The following is a 14,108-nucleotide window of genomic DNA, read 5'->3' as shown; positions in this document are numbered from 1 at the left end:
CCCAGAATTCCCGGCCCCAATTCCCCAAGGAATTCGATGTCCTTGGACATCGGCCATCCCTGTGAGAGGGGAGCCTGGCTGGGTCTGCCTCCAGGGGCCGCATTTGGCCTCAGAATCACAGGCCCTGCTCCCTTAACTTACCCTGTGCCAGGCCCTGTGCCAAACACTTTATTTACTCGATTAATTAAGAGTCTTTTACTTGCGAGTAAGGAAATCAACTCAAGCCACATTAACTTTTTTTAGAAAGTGGGTGATGATGCATTGGTGGGGGGATGGTCTCTTGACTCCCAGATCAGGAGGTCGCTGGCCTCAGGAAAGGCCCAAAGTGCAGACTCTGGAGCATCTGGCATCCTCCTGCGACTCTTAGGTTCTCCCTGTGCATCTGCCTCATTCTTCCTCCTCAGCCGATGGGCTTTTTCTGATACTCGGTCCATAATGCAGGGAGAAGAGGCCCACCCACAGCTCCCATATTCCCATGTTACAGATCCAACCCCAGGGAGAAACTAAAGCTGGATCCACTTTGATTTCTCTGGGAAAGCAAGGCCCTGTGTGGGTCAGGTGTCCATTTTGGTTCCAACTGGCCATAGTGAAGGGAGGGGGACAGGCCACAAACAGAAATATGTCTGCTATGGTCCTTCACTCTGACCCTGAGGAGAAGGATACAGCCCTCAGGAACTGGTTGGCTTTGAATCCAGTTTTCTTTGCCTCTAAAGCCAAGAGGTGGCCCTCGACAGGGAGGACAGAGGCAGAGGGACTGTGGTTATTAAGCCCATTAAGGGACAACAGGACATGGACAAAACACCAAGTTCCATATGAAAATAAAACTTTAATTTGCCAAGGGAAGATCACAGCAACCCCTACACACCCCACACACTAGTGCTCCTAGGACTGGGTGAGCAGGGCCTCCCTCTGGAAGTGCTCAGCAGGGAGGACAGTGACAGACGCGAGGCTGAGGCTGTGCTCAGAGGTGGGCGGGGGGACTGGCGGGCTGCTTTCGCCCGTCGCCAGCGATGGGCCGGCCTCGCTCCTCCCAGATGGTGAGCCCGTCGCAGGAGCAGATCTGCTTGGGGTTCTGGAAAAGGCCAGCAGAGCGTGCGATGATGCCACAGGCCAACCTGCGGAAGAGCAGTGGGGTTGAGATGAGAACTTGCCTGGCCCCTCCCGGTCTCCGCGGGCACTGCGGGCAGAGCACTCACCCCTCTCCTGAGTTCCCTGTGATCCTGGACAAGGGATGGCCACCCCGGCCCAGGTCGTCTTCTCCCTCATCGACGACCAGGCTTCGGCCAATCACATCACACACCTTTGAGGGGAGACAAAGACCTCAGACAGTGGACCTGTTAGGAAAGGTCCCCACCTTCTTTTCCACCTCACCTTCAGCCTCTCATCCTCTATCCTGAAGACGGCTCGGCCATCAGCTTCAGCGTGGATGTTCCCTAGGTCTCCACGGTGCTGCAATGAGACCCGGGGGGGAAAGGGCACGTGGGACATGGCTGCTAACTTCTGGCTTCCCAGTATCTGGGTCCCCTTCCTCAAAGTACCAGTGTCCTCCTATGGGTCCAGTCTGGTAGGATGAAGGGACGGCCCAGGACACAAGGAAGGAAACTGGACTCTCTCTCCCTGGAACTAAAATCCTGGGCACGCTGAATGACAGCACGCTGAAAACGGCCAGTGACTCCCTCCCTAGGAAGTCATGTCACTAGACCAGGCTGCTTCTCCTACAAGGCTGCTGCCCAGTCTGCATCCAAGCCTCAGAATCTAGCCTGGTTCCTGCTCTTTTCCAAGCCCACTTCTCCAGCCTCCCGATGACTCTGTGAGCCCCTGGTAGTCTGCAGTTCCCCTGGGCTTAAGTTGGCCAAGCTTGGCTTCTTGACCATCAGAGGCAGCCAGCATCCCTTCCCTGACGTCCGGCCTCCAGGAAAAGAAGAAACACAGGGGCAAAGGGCGTCTCCTGCCCCCAACACCTGGTTCTGCCCACCTTCTCCCTTGAAGGTAATAAAAATGTCCTGGGACTTCCCTGCTGGTCCAGTGGCTAAGACTCTGCGCTCCCAATGCAGGAGGCCCGGGTTTGATCCCTGGTCAGGGAACTAGATCCTGCATGTTGCAGCTAAAGATCCCGCATGCCACAACTAAAAAGATCCTGCACACCGCAACTAAAGAGATCCCGCACGCCCCACCTAAGACCCAGTGCAGCCAAATAAATAAATAAATATATATATTTAAAAATGTCCTAACACAGCTACTGAGCTCCGCCTACATCAGATACCCTCTGCCAGGCAGGGTGGGAGGTGATGGTGTATATGTGGTCAACACCCCTCAAGGGGTTCAGAGCATGGTGAGGAGACAGACATGGAACAGACTAGTGATTACAAAACATAGGGTTAGCACAATAGTGAGTGTGTTTCCTGGTGACAAGGCCCTACTGATGAGTCCCAGAGACCCACGTCTGTCTGTGCAAATAAATTGCCCCCAACCTGACACTTGGGCAGAAGTAAGAGCCTGAGCCAACATGGGCTGGTACACATGGCCTTGCCGCAAAGCAGGGTCACAAAGCATGTCACTGTGTGACGGGGCTGACGAGCAAGCAGCAAGAAGAGCCACTTCTGCTTTATCTTGTTTCCCTTTGGGATGTCTGCTGCTCACACCTGGCACTTTTTGCTGTGCCGGGTGTTGGGGCCTTTTGCGGTAGGAAGATAAAGGCGGGGGAGGTGTTTCCAGGACTGGGCAGAGGAGCAAGCGGCCTGGTGTGTGGCTCAGAGGCACGAGCCAGCAGCAGAGGGTCAGGAGACGCAGGCTTTCTAGTCCCTCCCCTGCACACGGGTGGGTGGAACTGGGCCAGGTGGCACTGAACGTCACACCAAGTAGCCACGTGAGATCTGTCCCCTTGGGTACTGGGGAGTTAAGAAAGGTTTCAGGCAGGGGTGTGACCTTGTCACTCCATGCTTTGGAACAATTCCTCTGATACCGTGCATGAAGGGAAAGGACTGGAGGTAGATGGGGAGAGAAGGGAAGGAAGCTTAGAAACCAGTTAGGAGATGTGCAAAGGGACAACCAGGCTTGGACATAAATCCCCACACTGAATTCACTTCTGTCTGGACAAAACCAGACGCTGAAATCCAAAAGGAACATGCCAGTCATCATGGCTCCTTGGACATGTAGCTCTTGCTCAAGTCTTCCTCTGCCTATACCGAGGGCTCGGGTACAAGACAGCAGCTGGTCCCAGCCCCTTCAGATGCCCTCCCCGGGAGGGGCCCAGGCCGAGGCACGGGTCACGAGGGGGTCTTCTGCCCTTCAGAAACTCCACTTCCTAAGAGGCATAGGGCTGCCAGTTCCCAGACCTCCTTCTTGCCGGTTCAAGCCTCCAGGGCTTTGTCTACGGGGCGTCCCCTGTTGAGCCTCCATTCCCACTCTCCCTTCTTCACCTGCCTGATTCCTGCTCAGCACCTTTCAAGGCTTCAATGAGGAAGACTGCCTCTAAGATGCACCCCCTGGATTCACACCCTGTGTGCTCCACCACAAGGGTGGGCTGGACCTGGCGTCACCTCCAAGCTTACGTTACAAAAGGAGCGTGGCTTCAGTCTTGGACGCCTTCTCTCTCTCACTTGCTCTGACGGCAGCCAGCTGCTGTGCTGTGCACTGGCCTAGGGAGAGGCCCACCTGGCAAAGGACTGATGTCTCTGGCCAACAGCCAGGGAGGCCCTGAGGCCGGCCAACAGCAACATGAGCTCGTGTGGAAGTCGGTCCTCCCCACATCGAGCCTTGAGAGACCCGAAGACAGAGGTCCCCAGCTAAGCTATACCCGAATTCCTACCCCAGAGAAACTGTGAGATGACAAATGCTTGTTGTTTGTTTTAAACCTGGGAGTTCCCTGGTGGTCCAGTGGTTAGGACTTGGCGCTTTCACTGCTGTGGGTTCGATCCCTGGTTGGGGAGCTAATATCTGCACAAGCCGAGCAGCTTGGCCAAAAAAAAACCCAAAGGGCTTCCCTGGTGGCGCAGTGGTTGAGAGTCCGCCTGCCGATGCAGGGGACACGGGTTCGTGCCCCGGTCCGGGAAGATCCCACATGCCACAGAGCAGCTGGGCCCGTGAGCCATGGCTGCTGAGCCTGCGCGTCCAGAGCCTGTGCTCCACAACGGGAGAGGCCACAACAGTGAGAGGCCCGCGTACCGCAAAAAAAACAAAAAACAAAAAAACAAAAAACCCTAAGTTTGGAGTAATTTGACTCTCGGCAATAGATAACTGACACACAGAACGCAAGTATGACACTATGCAATGGACCCAGGGGGCGGGGGGCGAGGAGTAAAAACTTTGATCACTAGAAATGTGACAGAGCTGTCAAAAGTCCAAAAAAACAAAAATCACTTACATGAATTAAGAAACACACACCATGTTTTCATTTGTTTGCCCTCCCCTGCACACGGGTGGGTGGGGCTGTGTGACGGGGCTGACGAGCAAGCAGCAAGAAGAGCCACTTCTGCTTTATCTTGTTTCCCTTTGGGACGTCTGCTGCTCACACCTGGCACTTTTTGCTGTGCCGGGTGTTGGGGTCTTTTGCGGTAGGAAGATTAAGGAGCGGGAGGCGTTTCCAGGACTGGGCGGAGGAGCAAGCGGCCTGGTGTGTGGCTCAGAGGCTGATCCCCTCTGAATCCCTGAGGAGGGGAACACATAGCCCCGCAGGCGGAGGAGACGGAATCAGGTGTGTGTGGACAGGGCGTCAGGAAACATCCCATCACTGAGAGAGGAGGCCGTCCTCCTGGCACGACATCCAGGACAAAATGTCAGCTTGGTGTTAAAACGTCTTTAATGCCTCTCTGACATTCACTAATCACCCTGACAACGGTAAAGCAGGCCGTAGTCCCTGGCAGGACCCTAATGACACGTTTTAGGTCTGCACTGATGTACCTTCACAATGATCCTCCTCTTGGGGCTAGAAGTACTGGTTTCTTATTTTCTGTGGCCATATCAAGTTTCTTGTTAAAAATAAATCTACCTTAATTACATGAATGATGTCTTGATTTTCTTCAAAATAATGGTGGAGAAGGGTCGGGGGGTAGATGAAGCAGGACTGGCCACGAGTTGGTAACTGGGTGACAGGGACATGGGGGTTCGGGACTCTAGTTTCTCCACTTTTAGAACTTGTTTGAAACCTTCAGTGATAGATTAAAATGTTAAAAATAACTAAATTTACCTAAGGGGAAAAAAATCAATTTAAATAAAAACATTGAGTAACTAACAGAACAAGTAGTACTCAGATAAGGCAAGAATCATTAAGGCAGCATGTGACTCACTGCTGATGGGGAAACAATTCTCTGGTGTAAAATTAAACTCCAGGGCCAGGAGCTGCAGCGTCAGGGACAGCGTTTTGTTTTTTTTTTTGTTTTTTTTTTTTGGCCACACCATGAGGCATGCGGAACTTCCCCAATGAAGGATCGAACCCATGTCCTCCGCAGTGGAAGTGAGGAGTCTTAACCACTGGACCACCAGAGAAGTTCTGGGATGGCCTTTCTAGTTTAGGTAAAACCTTTAACTTCCACACCATCACCTTCTCCAGGAAGCTTTCTCCCATTGCATGTGCCCCTCGGGCTGGGTCAGGAGCTTGCTCTGGGCTCCCAGGGCCTCCGGCAGGCTCCTGCAAGGATTCTCTCACTGCACTGCAACCAAGGAGTTCTCAGTGTCTCCCTCACCAGACTGTGAGTCTTAGGGAGCAGGCCTTCAACACAGAAAGTGTCAATAAATGTTTCTAAATGGAACCAAAAAAGTGAGGGAAAAAGACCCCAACAAAAAGGAATCATACTTTCAGGCCCCAAGAGCTGCGTGCCCTGCCTCTGAGACCTTGGGTTCTCTCTCAGCCTAAAAAGAATACTTACCTGGTCGGGGAATTCCCTGGTGGCCTAGTGGTTAGGATTCTGGGCTTTCACTTACCCGGTCAGAGTCCTGGGGACCCCCATGAGACATTCCATCAGGGTTAAAGTGGTCCCCACAGCTAAGAAGGAAAGATAGCAGGTGGGCAGTGAAACAATAGCTCACAGGCCAGGTGATCCATCCTCTTACTTTACATTTGTTTCATTTATTCATTCACTCACTTATTCATTCATCCACTCATTCAACACACAGGCCCACTCTGTGCCAGGCTCTGAGTTGAGGGCACTAAGAAGAATCAGTCATGGGACCTGCCCTCAATAAGCTTCCAGGCGAGACACAGATGAGTAAACAACTAATGGCATGACAGCATGACAAACACCATGACATGGAGACCTGACTCTCCCGTGTCCAGGAGTCACCTTCCATCTCGGAGGCAGTAAGGTGGCTATGAGCAGGAGTGTCTAGGTCAGATTTTGGTTCAAATCCCCACTCTACCATTTACATGCTCTAGGGTCTTTGACAAGTCATTTAACCTTTTTAAGTCTCAGTTTTCTCATCTGTAGACTGGGCCTTTGTGTATATGCCTCCCAGGGTACTTGTGAGGATCAAACGTGAAAGAGTGTGTAAAAAGCTGAACACAGCCCCCTGCACTTATGTGGGTGCACAACTGGGGCAATAAGGATGCTACAGGGATGTTACAGAGGACTCACCTGTTGCAGTTCTTTGTGAGGTCTCCGAACTCATGGACGTGCAGTCCGTGCAGCCCAGGCTGCAGGCCGTCAATGGTCCCCTCGATGAGGCAGCGCTCAGGGGTCAGCTGTAGGAAGTGCACCACTCCCTGCACAGGGCCAGGCCCCCCGAGAATGGCCACTGCTGCCCCCAGATTCTCTGTAAGGTATTAAACACCAGGGCTGGCTCGTCACCTCACCCAGCCCCACCCATTTATCAACTTGGAAATGACGTGGAGAGAGCCCCCATAACTTCGCGGGGTCCCTAAAGCCACGCCAACCCGAGCCCCCAAAGGCCATGGTTGGATCTGTACCACACCCAGGCCACCTCCCTCCCAGAGAGGCCAAGGCCAAGGTTACTCACGGAACAGGCCACTGCCCATGCCCTTGAGTACCGCCTGCCTCCCAGTGCCTTCTAGAAGGGCCTGCACCTCCTGGCTGGGCAGGGTGGTCTGTACCAGGACCATCTGGTTCTCCAACTGCACCTCCACACTCTGGACACCTGGGAGAAGACAGGAGACAGTGGGCAGCAGAGGGCTGGCACCCCTGTGCTGGGAGCAGGGAAGAGAGAATCAGGGGGCCATTCCCCATCCCCATCTTAACCAACCTTCCTATGGCTGGAGGCAAGCTCTGAAGCTGCCTTCTAGCTGTGTAAGGCCCTTAACCTCTCTGAGTTTGTTTCTTTATGAATAAAGTGGGGATAATGCCATCTTGCCCCCAGGAGTGTTGTGAATTCTTATTTCATGCGAGGCATTATTTATAACTTTTTTTTTTTTTTTTTGTGCGGTACGCGGGCCTCTCACTGTTGTGGCCTCTCCCGTCGCGGAGCACAGGCTCCGGACGTGCAGGCTCAGTGGCCACGGCTCACGGGCCCAGCCGCTCCGCGGCATGTGGGATCTTCCCGGACCGGGGCACGAACCCATGTCCCCTGCATCGGCAGGCGGACTCTCAACCACTGCGCCACCTGGGAAGCCCCTCTTTATAACTTCTGAAACACAGATAGTTCTTTTAAAAATGTTTCAGCACAACATTGTAAATCAACTATACTTCAATTTTTAAAAATTAAACAATAAAAAAAAAGTTTGTATAAAAGTGGGCTATCAATAGCCACATTACTCATGATAGTCAAAAGGTGAAAACAGCCCCAAAGCCCATCAAATGATGAGTGGATAAACAAAACGTGTACCCATGCAATGGAATACTATTCAGCCATAAAAAGGCATTCAGCACTGATACATGCTACAATGTGGATGACCCTTAAAAACATTATGCTAAGTAAAAGCCAGTCACAAAGAGCACATATTAGATGATGTCATTCTGGATGAAATACCCAGAAGAGGTAAATCTATAGAGACAGAAAGTAGATTAGTGGGTAGGGGAGTAGGAGGGTGATAGCTGAAAGGTACAATTTTCTTCATAAGGTGATGAAATAGAAAACTGATAGTGGTAATGGTTGCACAACTCTGTGAATATACTAAAAACCACTGAACTGTATACTTTAATGGATGAATTTTATGATATATGAATATTTCAATAAAGCTGGCACACATAAAAAAGAGGGGGCTATCACCACTGTCCTGAAAGCTAACATTTACTGAACATGCACTGTGGGCTTTTTCGTACTTTACCTGTATTAATGCAGTAACCCTGTGAGTTGGGCACTATTATCCCCACTTTACAGATGAGAAAACTGAGGCATAGAGAAGTTAAGCAACTTGCTCCAAGTCACGTTGTAGTGAATGGTAGGACTGGAACTCATCCCAGGCAGCCTAGCTCCAGAGCCCGAGCACTTCACCTGAATACTGCTCACCCTGAGAAGCAGCTCCAGCCTCCAGGCTGGCTTGGCGCCCCCTCCTCCATCCTCCTGTGGCAGTTCCCACTTCTCCTATGTAACTCATGCTGCACCGATTACAATCCTCTGTGTGGGCAGGAGCTCTGTGTGGTCCACAAGGGTCAGGTTCAAAAGTCAGAGGGTCTCAACTGCCCTCCAAATCCCTGAAGCCACCCTGGTGTATACACAACCTGCGGGACGATTCTGACACATGCTCAGTTTTGAGGGCCATCGAGCCACCTCAAAGAAGGACGAGAAGGGGCTTCTCTTTCATTCAGATGTTCAGGGCTCATAAGCCTTTTAAGAGAACTCTTGAATCCTGAGCCAGAGCACAGGGGATGGCTGGGAACTCTGAGGGATGATCTCACCTGTGGAGCTTATAACCATTCTGCTCTGATCTTAGTAAGTGTGTCTGTTGCTCTGGCAGGGTAGAGCCCATGGGAGCCGGGAGCCCTGGGCAGCCCAGAAGACAGGTTAAGCGAGGCATGTCCCTCTGCTGAGCCAATGCTGTGTGAACTGAAGGCTGCACTGACTGTCTGCATTCCCTTCATCCTTGGTTCCCCCACCCACCACCACCCCCGCCCTGTATTCGTTCAACAAATGTGTGCTGGGCCTGGAGGAGGCCAGGGTCAGGGAAAGCACCAGTCCTAGTCCGCAGGGAGCTCATGGGCTGTGGGAGAGTCAAGACTACACCTGGATTAACCATCAGGCAGAGATGGGAATAACAGTCCCTGAGGCACACACAAGGAGCCTCAGCTGTTCAGATTCCTTCCAACTCGAGGCAAAACGGGGAGATGGTACTGGGAGGAGGTAGCACCCAAGAGGCAGGACTGTTTGGCCTGGGGTTACAAAGGGTCCCACGGTCTTGCTTCTACAGATCCCCTGCCCCATCGGTGACACTGTTGGGGGAGGGGCCGAATTTGTAAACAGAAATCAGACAGACACACCCATCTCCTCCCGGCAAGTACCGGGCAATTCTGCCAGAAGAAAACCCCCCAAATAACCCAACTGCCTGTCACTTAACACAATGTCTCATCCTGGGCCACCTAGCGTGAAGCCTTGGAGCTCCAGGTCCACCCAGAGGTGCCTCTGGATGCCACAGTGGTAGGGAGGACGGCAGGGAACTCTGAGCCTCTAGGGAATGCCAAGAGCTGTGTGCTCAGCTTTACACACATCAGGACAGCGATACTGTCCTCCTCTGGCAAGTGAAGAAATGAGGCTGGAGGGCTTCTCAACTGGCTCGAGATCGCAAAGCTCAGAAGGCAGCCTGTCCAACTCCAGAGCTGATGCTTGGTCCCCTTGCCCCACAGGAAGAAGGACTGGGCCCCAAAGGATTGATTGTCTGAGGCTCCCAGAGCTTAAGTAAGCATGCAGTGTGAGGGATTCACTTGCCTATTCATTCATTTAACAAATGTACACTAAGTGCCTATCACGCGCCCCGTTCCAGGCAGTAGGGACGCAGCAGGGAACAAGTCAGGTGATGTCTCTGCCCCATCAAGCAGCATGTGTTCCAGCACAGGAATATGGATATCAAACACATGCACAGGGAGATTCAGATAGGGCAAAGTGTGCTCAGTGAAACAGGTACCGGGGAACAACCGGGGCATGAGCCACTTAGGCTGGTGAAGGAAAGTTTCTCTGAGCCTTTAAGCAAAGGCCTGAATGTAGTCAGGGAAGAGCATTCCAGCAGAGGGTACAGTTTGGGCAAAGACCCTGAGGCAGGAACAACAGCTACGTGTTCTAGGAAGAGAAAGGCCCAGTGGCTGGAGCTGGAGTAAAGAGAATGATAAGATACAAAGTTGTAAGTGGAGACCAATGAAACAAAGCCCTGCAGGCAACAGGAAAGAATCTGGAATTTAATTTTAATGCAAGGGGAGGCCATTGGCAGAGGCCACAGAGTACAGTGGTTGAGGGTGTGGGCTCTGGAGTTGAAATTCTGAGTCTGCCACCTACTAGCTGTGTGGCCTTAGCTTACTCAACCTTTGTTTTCTTTTCAGTTTCTTCCTCTACAAATGGAGATAACAATACGACCTACTTCAGCAGGCTACTGAAGGCCTAAACGAGTTATCTCACATAGAGCACTTAGAACAGTGCCTGGCCTATGGGAAGCTCTTAAATATTAGGACTTTCACAGGATTTTAAGCAGAGCAGCGACAACATCTGATGTATGATTTAAAAAATCATTCTTAGCAATTTCCTGGCGGTCCGGTGGTTAGGCTTTCACTGCCAAGGGTGCAGGTTCGACCAGCGGGTTGGGGAACTAAGATCCCACGAGCCACGCGGTGCAGCCAAAAAATAAAATAATTGAAAATAAAAAAGGAAAAAAATCACTCTGGTTTCTATGTGAAGAACCTATCGAAAAGGGCAACAGAGAGCCCAAAGATGAGGTTCTCGTGTGGGTTGTGGTGAGGTGAGGTGGTCTGGTTTGGTGTGAAGCCCAAAGTACAGAAAAAGAGTTTTAGACACAGCAGACAAGACTTTCTGATGGACTGGCTTTGGCACAGGTAGGTTGCTGCTCTGGGGTCTCCTAAGAAGAGCTGCTTCTCTGCACCGAAAGTGGGAGGGCCCCAGTGGGAAGCTCCTTGTGACTGCAATTCCCAAAACTTTGACCTGAGTCTGAACCAAGAAGGCTGGCTCCCCAGCTGAGCAGCAGTTCGGTTTGGCTGGTGTGGAGTGTGGCCTGGCCAGTAGTACCTGTTTAGCTCAGAGCCCAGAGAGGGAGAAAAGATAAGGCCGTAGGGGACTCTAGGGTGGGTGATAAGAGTTCAAGGAAGTGAGCCTTGGGCTGGGAGGTCCTCCCACTTACCCCTAGGAGGAGAGCAGAGCCTTCTTCCCCAAAGCCCAGGCCTCCTGGAGAGGGCAAATCACCCGATCACTCTTTCTGTCTCCCTCTCTGCAACTGGGAAGCCAGCCCATGAGAAAGCCAAGCTGCTTCCAGTTACCCAGACCAGAAAATGTAGTCACCAGAAGTCTTTATCTGGTCTCTAAGAAACTGCAGAGGGCTAAAAACTGCCCTATGTCCAACAGAAGTCCAGCTGTCTGCTCTCCCAGTAAGAATGTTTTACAGGAGGTAGAGTCCAACAGCTTTGGAAAGCTTTGGTCAGAACACTCCACTCTCAGTGGAATGGCTCAGTTTTCTCAGACACTCACCCCTCATTCCCAAACACATAGTCAAAGCAAACCCAGCTTTAGGATCTGTCCCCCTCTGCAAACATGGCACTGGAAGCCAGCACCAAGCGCTCTGGGGGCTGAGGGCAGGTGCTGCCCGGCCGCTGCGCACCAGCCCCGCTCTGCTCTCTATGCATAAGATTCATGGGCAAACATGAATGGCTAACAAAGTGAAATGGTGTTGGAACAGTGGGAATCAACAATTTTGCACAGGACGCTTTGGGAGATGTTGTTTACTGTAGTCTGCCTGAAGTTGGGACAAAACTGAACCAACAAGAGCAGTTTGGTGCTTTGGAAAGTGTGAGAGCTGCTAGTGAACTCTAGTCTCCTCTATCAGGAGAAGTAACTGAAATGAATGAAGCTCTTGCAGAAAATCCAGGACTTGTCCACAAATGTTATGAAGATGGTTGGCTGATCGAGATGACATTGAGGAACACCTCAGAACTAGATGAACTAATGGGTGAGGAAGCATATGAGAAATACATAAAATCTATTGAGGAGTGAAAATGGAACCCCTAAATAAGCCAGTTTGAACAACTTAAAAAAGATCAGGGACTTCCCTGGCGGTCCAGTGGTTAAGACCCTGCGCTTCCACTGCAGGGGGCACAGGTTCGATACCTGGTGGGGGAACTAAGATCCCACATGACGCACGGTGCAGCCAAAAAAAAAAAAAAAAGTTTTGTCCCCTCATGCCTCTGCCCAACCAGCTTACCACCTATAAGCCCTGCCTCTCATAATTCCTAAGATTTAGTGGGCTCTCACTACATGCCAAAGACCTTTCTAAAGTGCTTTTACATGTATTAACTAATTTACTCTTCACAATGAACCTCTGGGGTAGCTTCCATTACCTTGCCCATTTAAACACTGAAGAAACAGACACAAAAAGTAACATGCACGAGGTCTTAGTGCCATTAAGTGGCAAAGGGGGGATTTGAACCCAAACAGTCTGACTCTAGAGCACATACCCCGAAGACCTAGGACACACTGCTGCCTTATACAGAGCCAAGTGCCACCAATGTCCCAGTTTCAGAAGCCATCACATGGCAGCTCCTCCAAGAACTGCTCTTCCCAGCGCAATGCTTGTGTGCTCATGTTACCTGAGGGCAGAGGCTGTGCCTGAAACATTTGTGAACACTTTTCCCTAAAAAGCCCCCAGTGTCTGGTCTATACCTGAATGACTGGATAAACATTTGACAGAATCAAAGACAGGCAGTTCCCATGGCCATGCTGGTGGCTCTGCCTTCTCAGATCTTTCCGATTGTGCCTGGTCACCTCCAGACCGGCTAGCTGGCTTTTAAGAATCAGGGCCGGACTTCCCTGATGGCGCAGTAGTTAAGAATCTGCCTGCCAATGCAGGGGACATGGGTTCAATCCTTGGTCCGGGAAGATCCCACATGCCGCAGAGCAACTAAGCCTGTGCGCCACAACTACTGAGCCCACGTGCCACAACTACTGAAGCCCGCGCCCTAGAGCCCGTGCTCCGCAACAAGAAAAGCCACGGCAATAAGCCCGCGCACCTCCCCCGCTCGCTGCAACTAGAGAAAGTGCAGCAATGAAGACCTAAAGCAGCCAAAATAAAAAAAAAAAGAATCAGGGCCGCCTAAGATGGAACATGGCTAGGGCTGCTGTTTGCTTTGTCAAGATTATTTTGTTTCTCAAGCAAGAACTGCCTGTATTCCAGGGAAAACCCCTGTAGGGGGGGACTACGCTCTGCCTCCCTCCTCACCCTCCAGGCACTGGAGGTTTAAGACACCAGAAGGGCAGGCAGAGCCAGTAGAAGAATCCGGCAGGGCAGGCCTGAGACCTGCACTCTAGACTCCGCCTCTGGGTCCCTGTGTGACTCTGAGAACGTTCCTTCCTCTCTCCAGGTCTCAATTTCTGCATCTGTAAATGGGAGTAGGGTTGGTCTAAGAGATTTGCCTGCCCCTCCCAGAGGCCTCCTGACTGCGCACTGAAAAGTTAATCTGGTTAAGCAGGTTCTTACCTGCTATCCCTTGCAGGGACGTGCGCACCGCGTCCACGCAGCTCTGACAGGTCATCTGCACCGCGAACTCCAGCTGCAAGGACGGGCCGATGAGAGCTAGGGAACCTTCTTGCGTGACCCTGTTTCACTACCTTCCCTGCGACCACCCCCAAAGGCCTGGAGTAACGCCCCACGTGACCCCTCCTCAAGCGCCTTCATTATCACTCACGATCATTCCAAGAGCAACACCCCTCAACATTAACGCCAAGGGCCCTGCTACTCTCACATTCCAGCCTGGATCCCAGGCCCCAACCCAGGTGTACGCTCCTTCCCCCATTCTCAAGTTAACGATCACCCCAGGGGCCGAAGCTCTCGCCCCTGCGAGGCTCCCACACGAGGCCTCGACCCTCACCGTGCAGGTAGTCCCGCGGTCCCCCGAGTCCGATGCCATCCCGAACGCAGTCACCACCGGAGGACTCGAACTGTCCAGGTCCTGTGGCGCCAACCCTGAGACGCGTCGGGAGAGGCGGAGCCCCGGAAGCCACTCCTTGCCCCGCCT

The 14,108-nt window shown here is 52.1% G+C and overlaps 1 protein-coding gene across 1 annotated transcript; it reads right to left on the bottom strand.

Annotated features, from left to right (window-relative positions):
• Positions 1-806: 806 nt before the first annotated feature.
• On the bottom strand, positions 807-14,091 carry CCS (copper chaperone for superoxide dismutase). The gene is made up of 8 exons (XM_027090729.1): positions 13,962-14,091; positions 13,571-13,643; positions 6,952-7,089; positions 6,570-6,747; positions 5,920-5,980; positions 1,372-1,449; positions 1,197-1,300; positions 807-1,115 (listed from the first exon to the last, which is right to left on the bottom strand). The coding sequence occupies exons 1-8, from the start codon at positions 13,998-14,000 to the stop codon at positions 962-964; spliced, it is 825 nt and encodes a 274-aa protein (XP_026946530.1). The 5' UTR covers positions 14,001-14,091; the 3' UTR covers positions 807-961.
• Between the last annotated feature and the right edge of the window lie 17 nt (positions 14,092-14,108).

The sequence above is a fragment of the Aethalodelphis obliquidens genome, unplaced genomic scaffold (genome assembly GCF_003676395.1).
Source record: "Aethalodelphis obliquidens isolate GAN/ISIS:26980383/991018 unplaced genomic scaffold, ASM367639v1 scaffold69, whole genome shotgun sequence".
NCBI lineage: Eukaryota > Metazoa > Chordata > Mammalia > Artiodactyla > Delphinidae > Aethalodelphis > Aethalodelphis obliquidens.
Note: the sequence above shows the minus strand (reverse complement) of the source record. Positions and strands in the feature narration are given on the sequence as shown.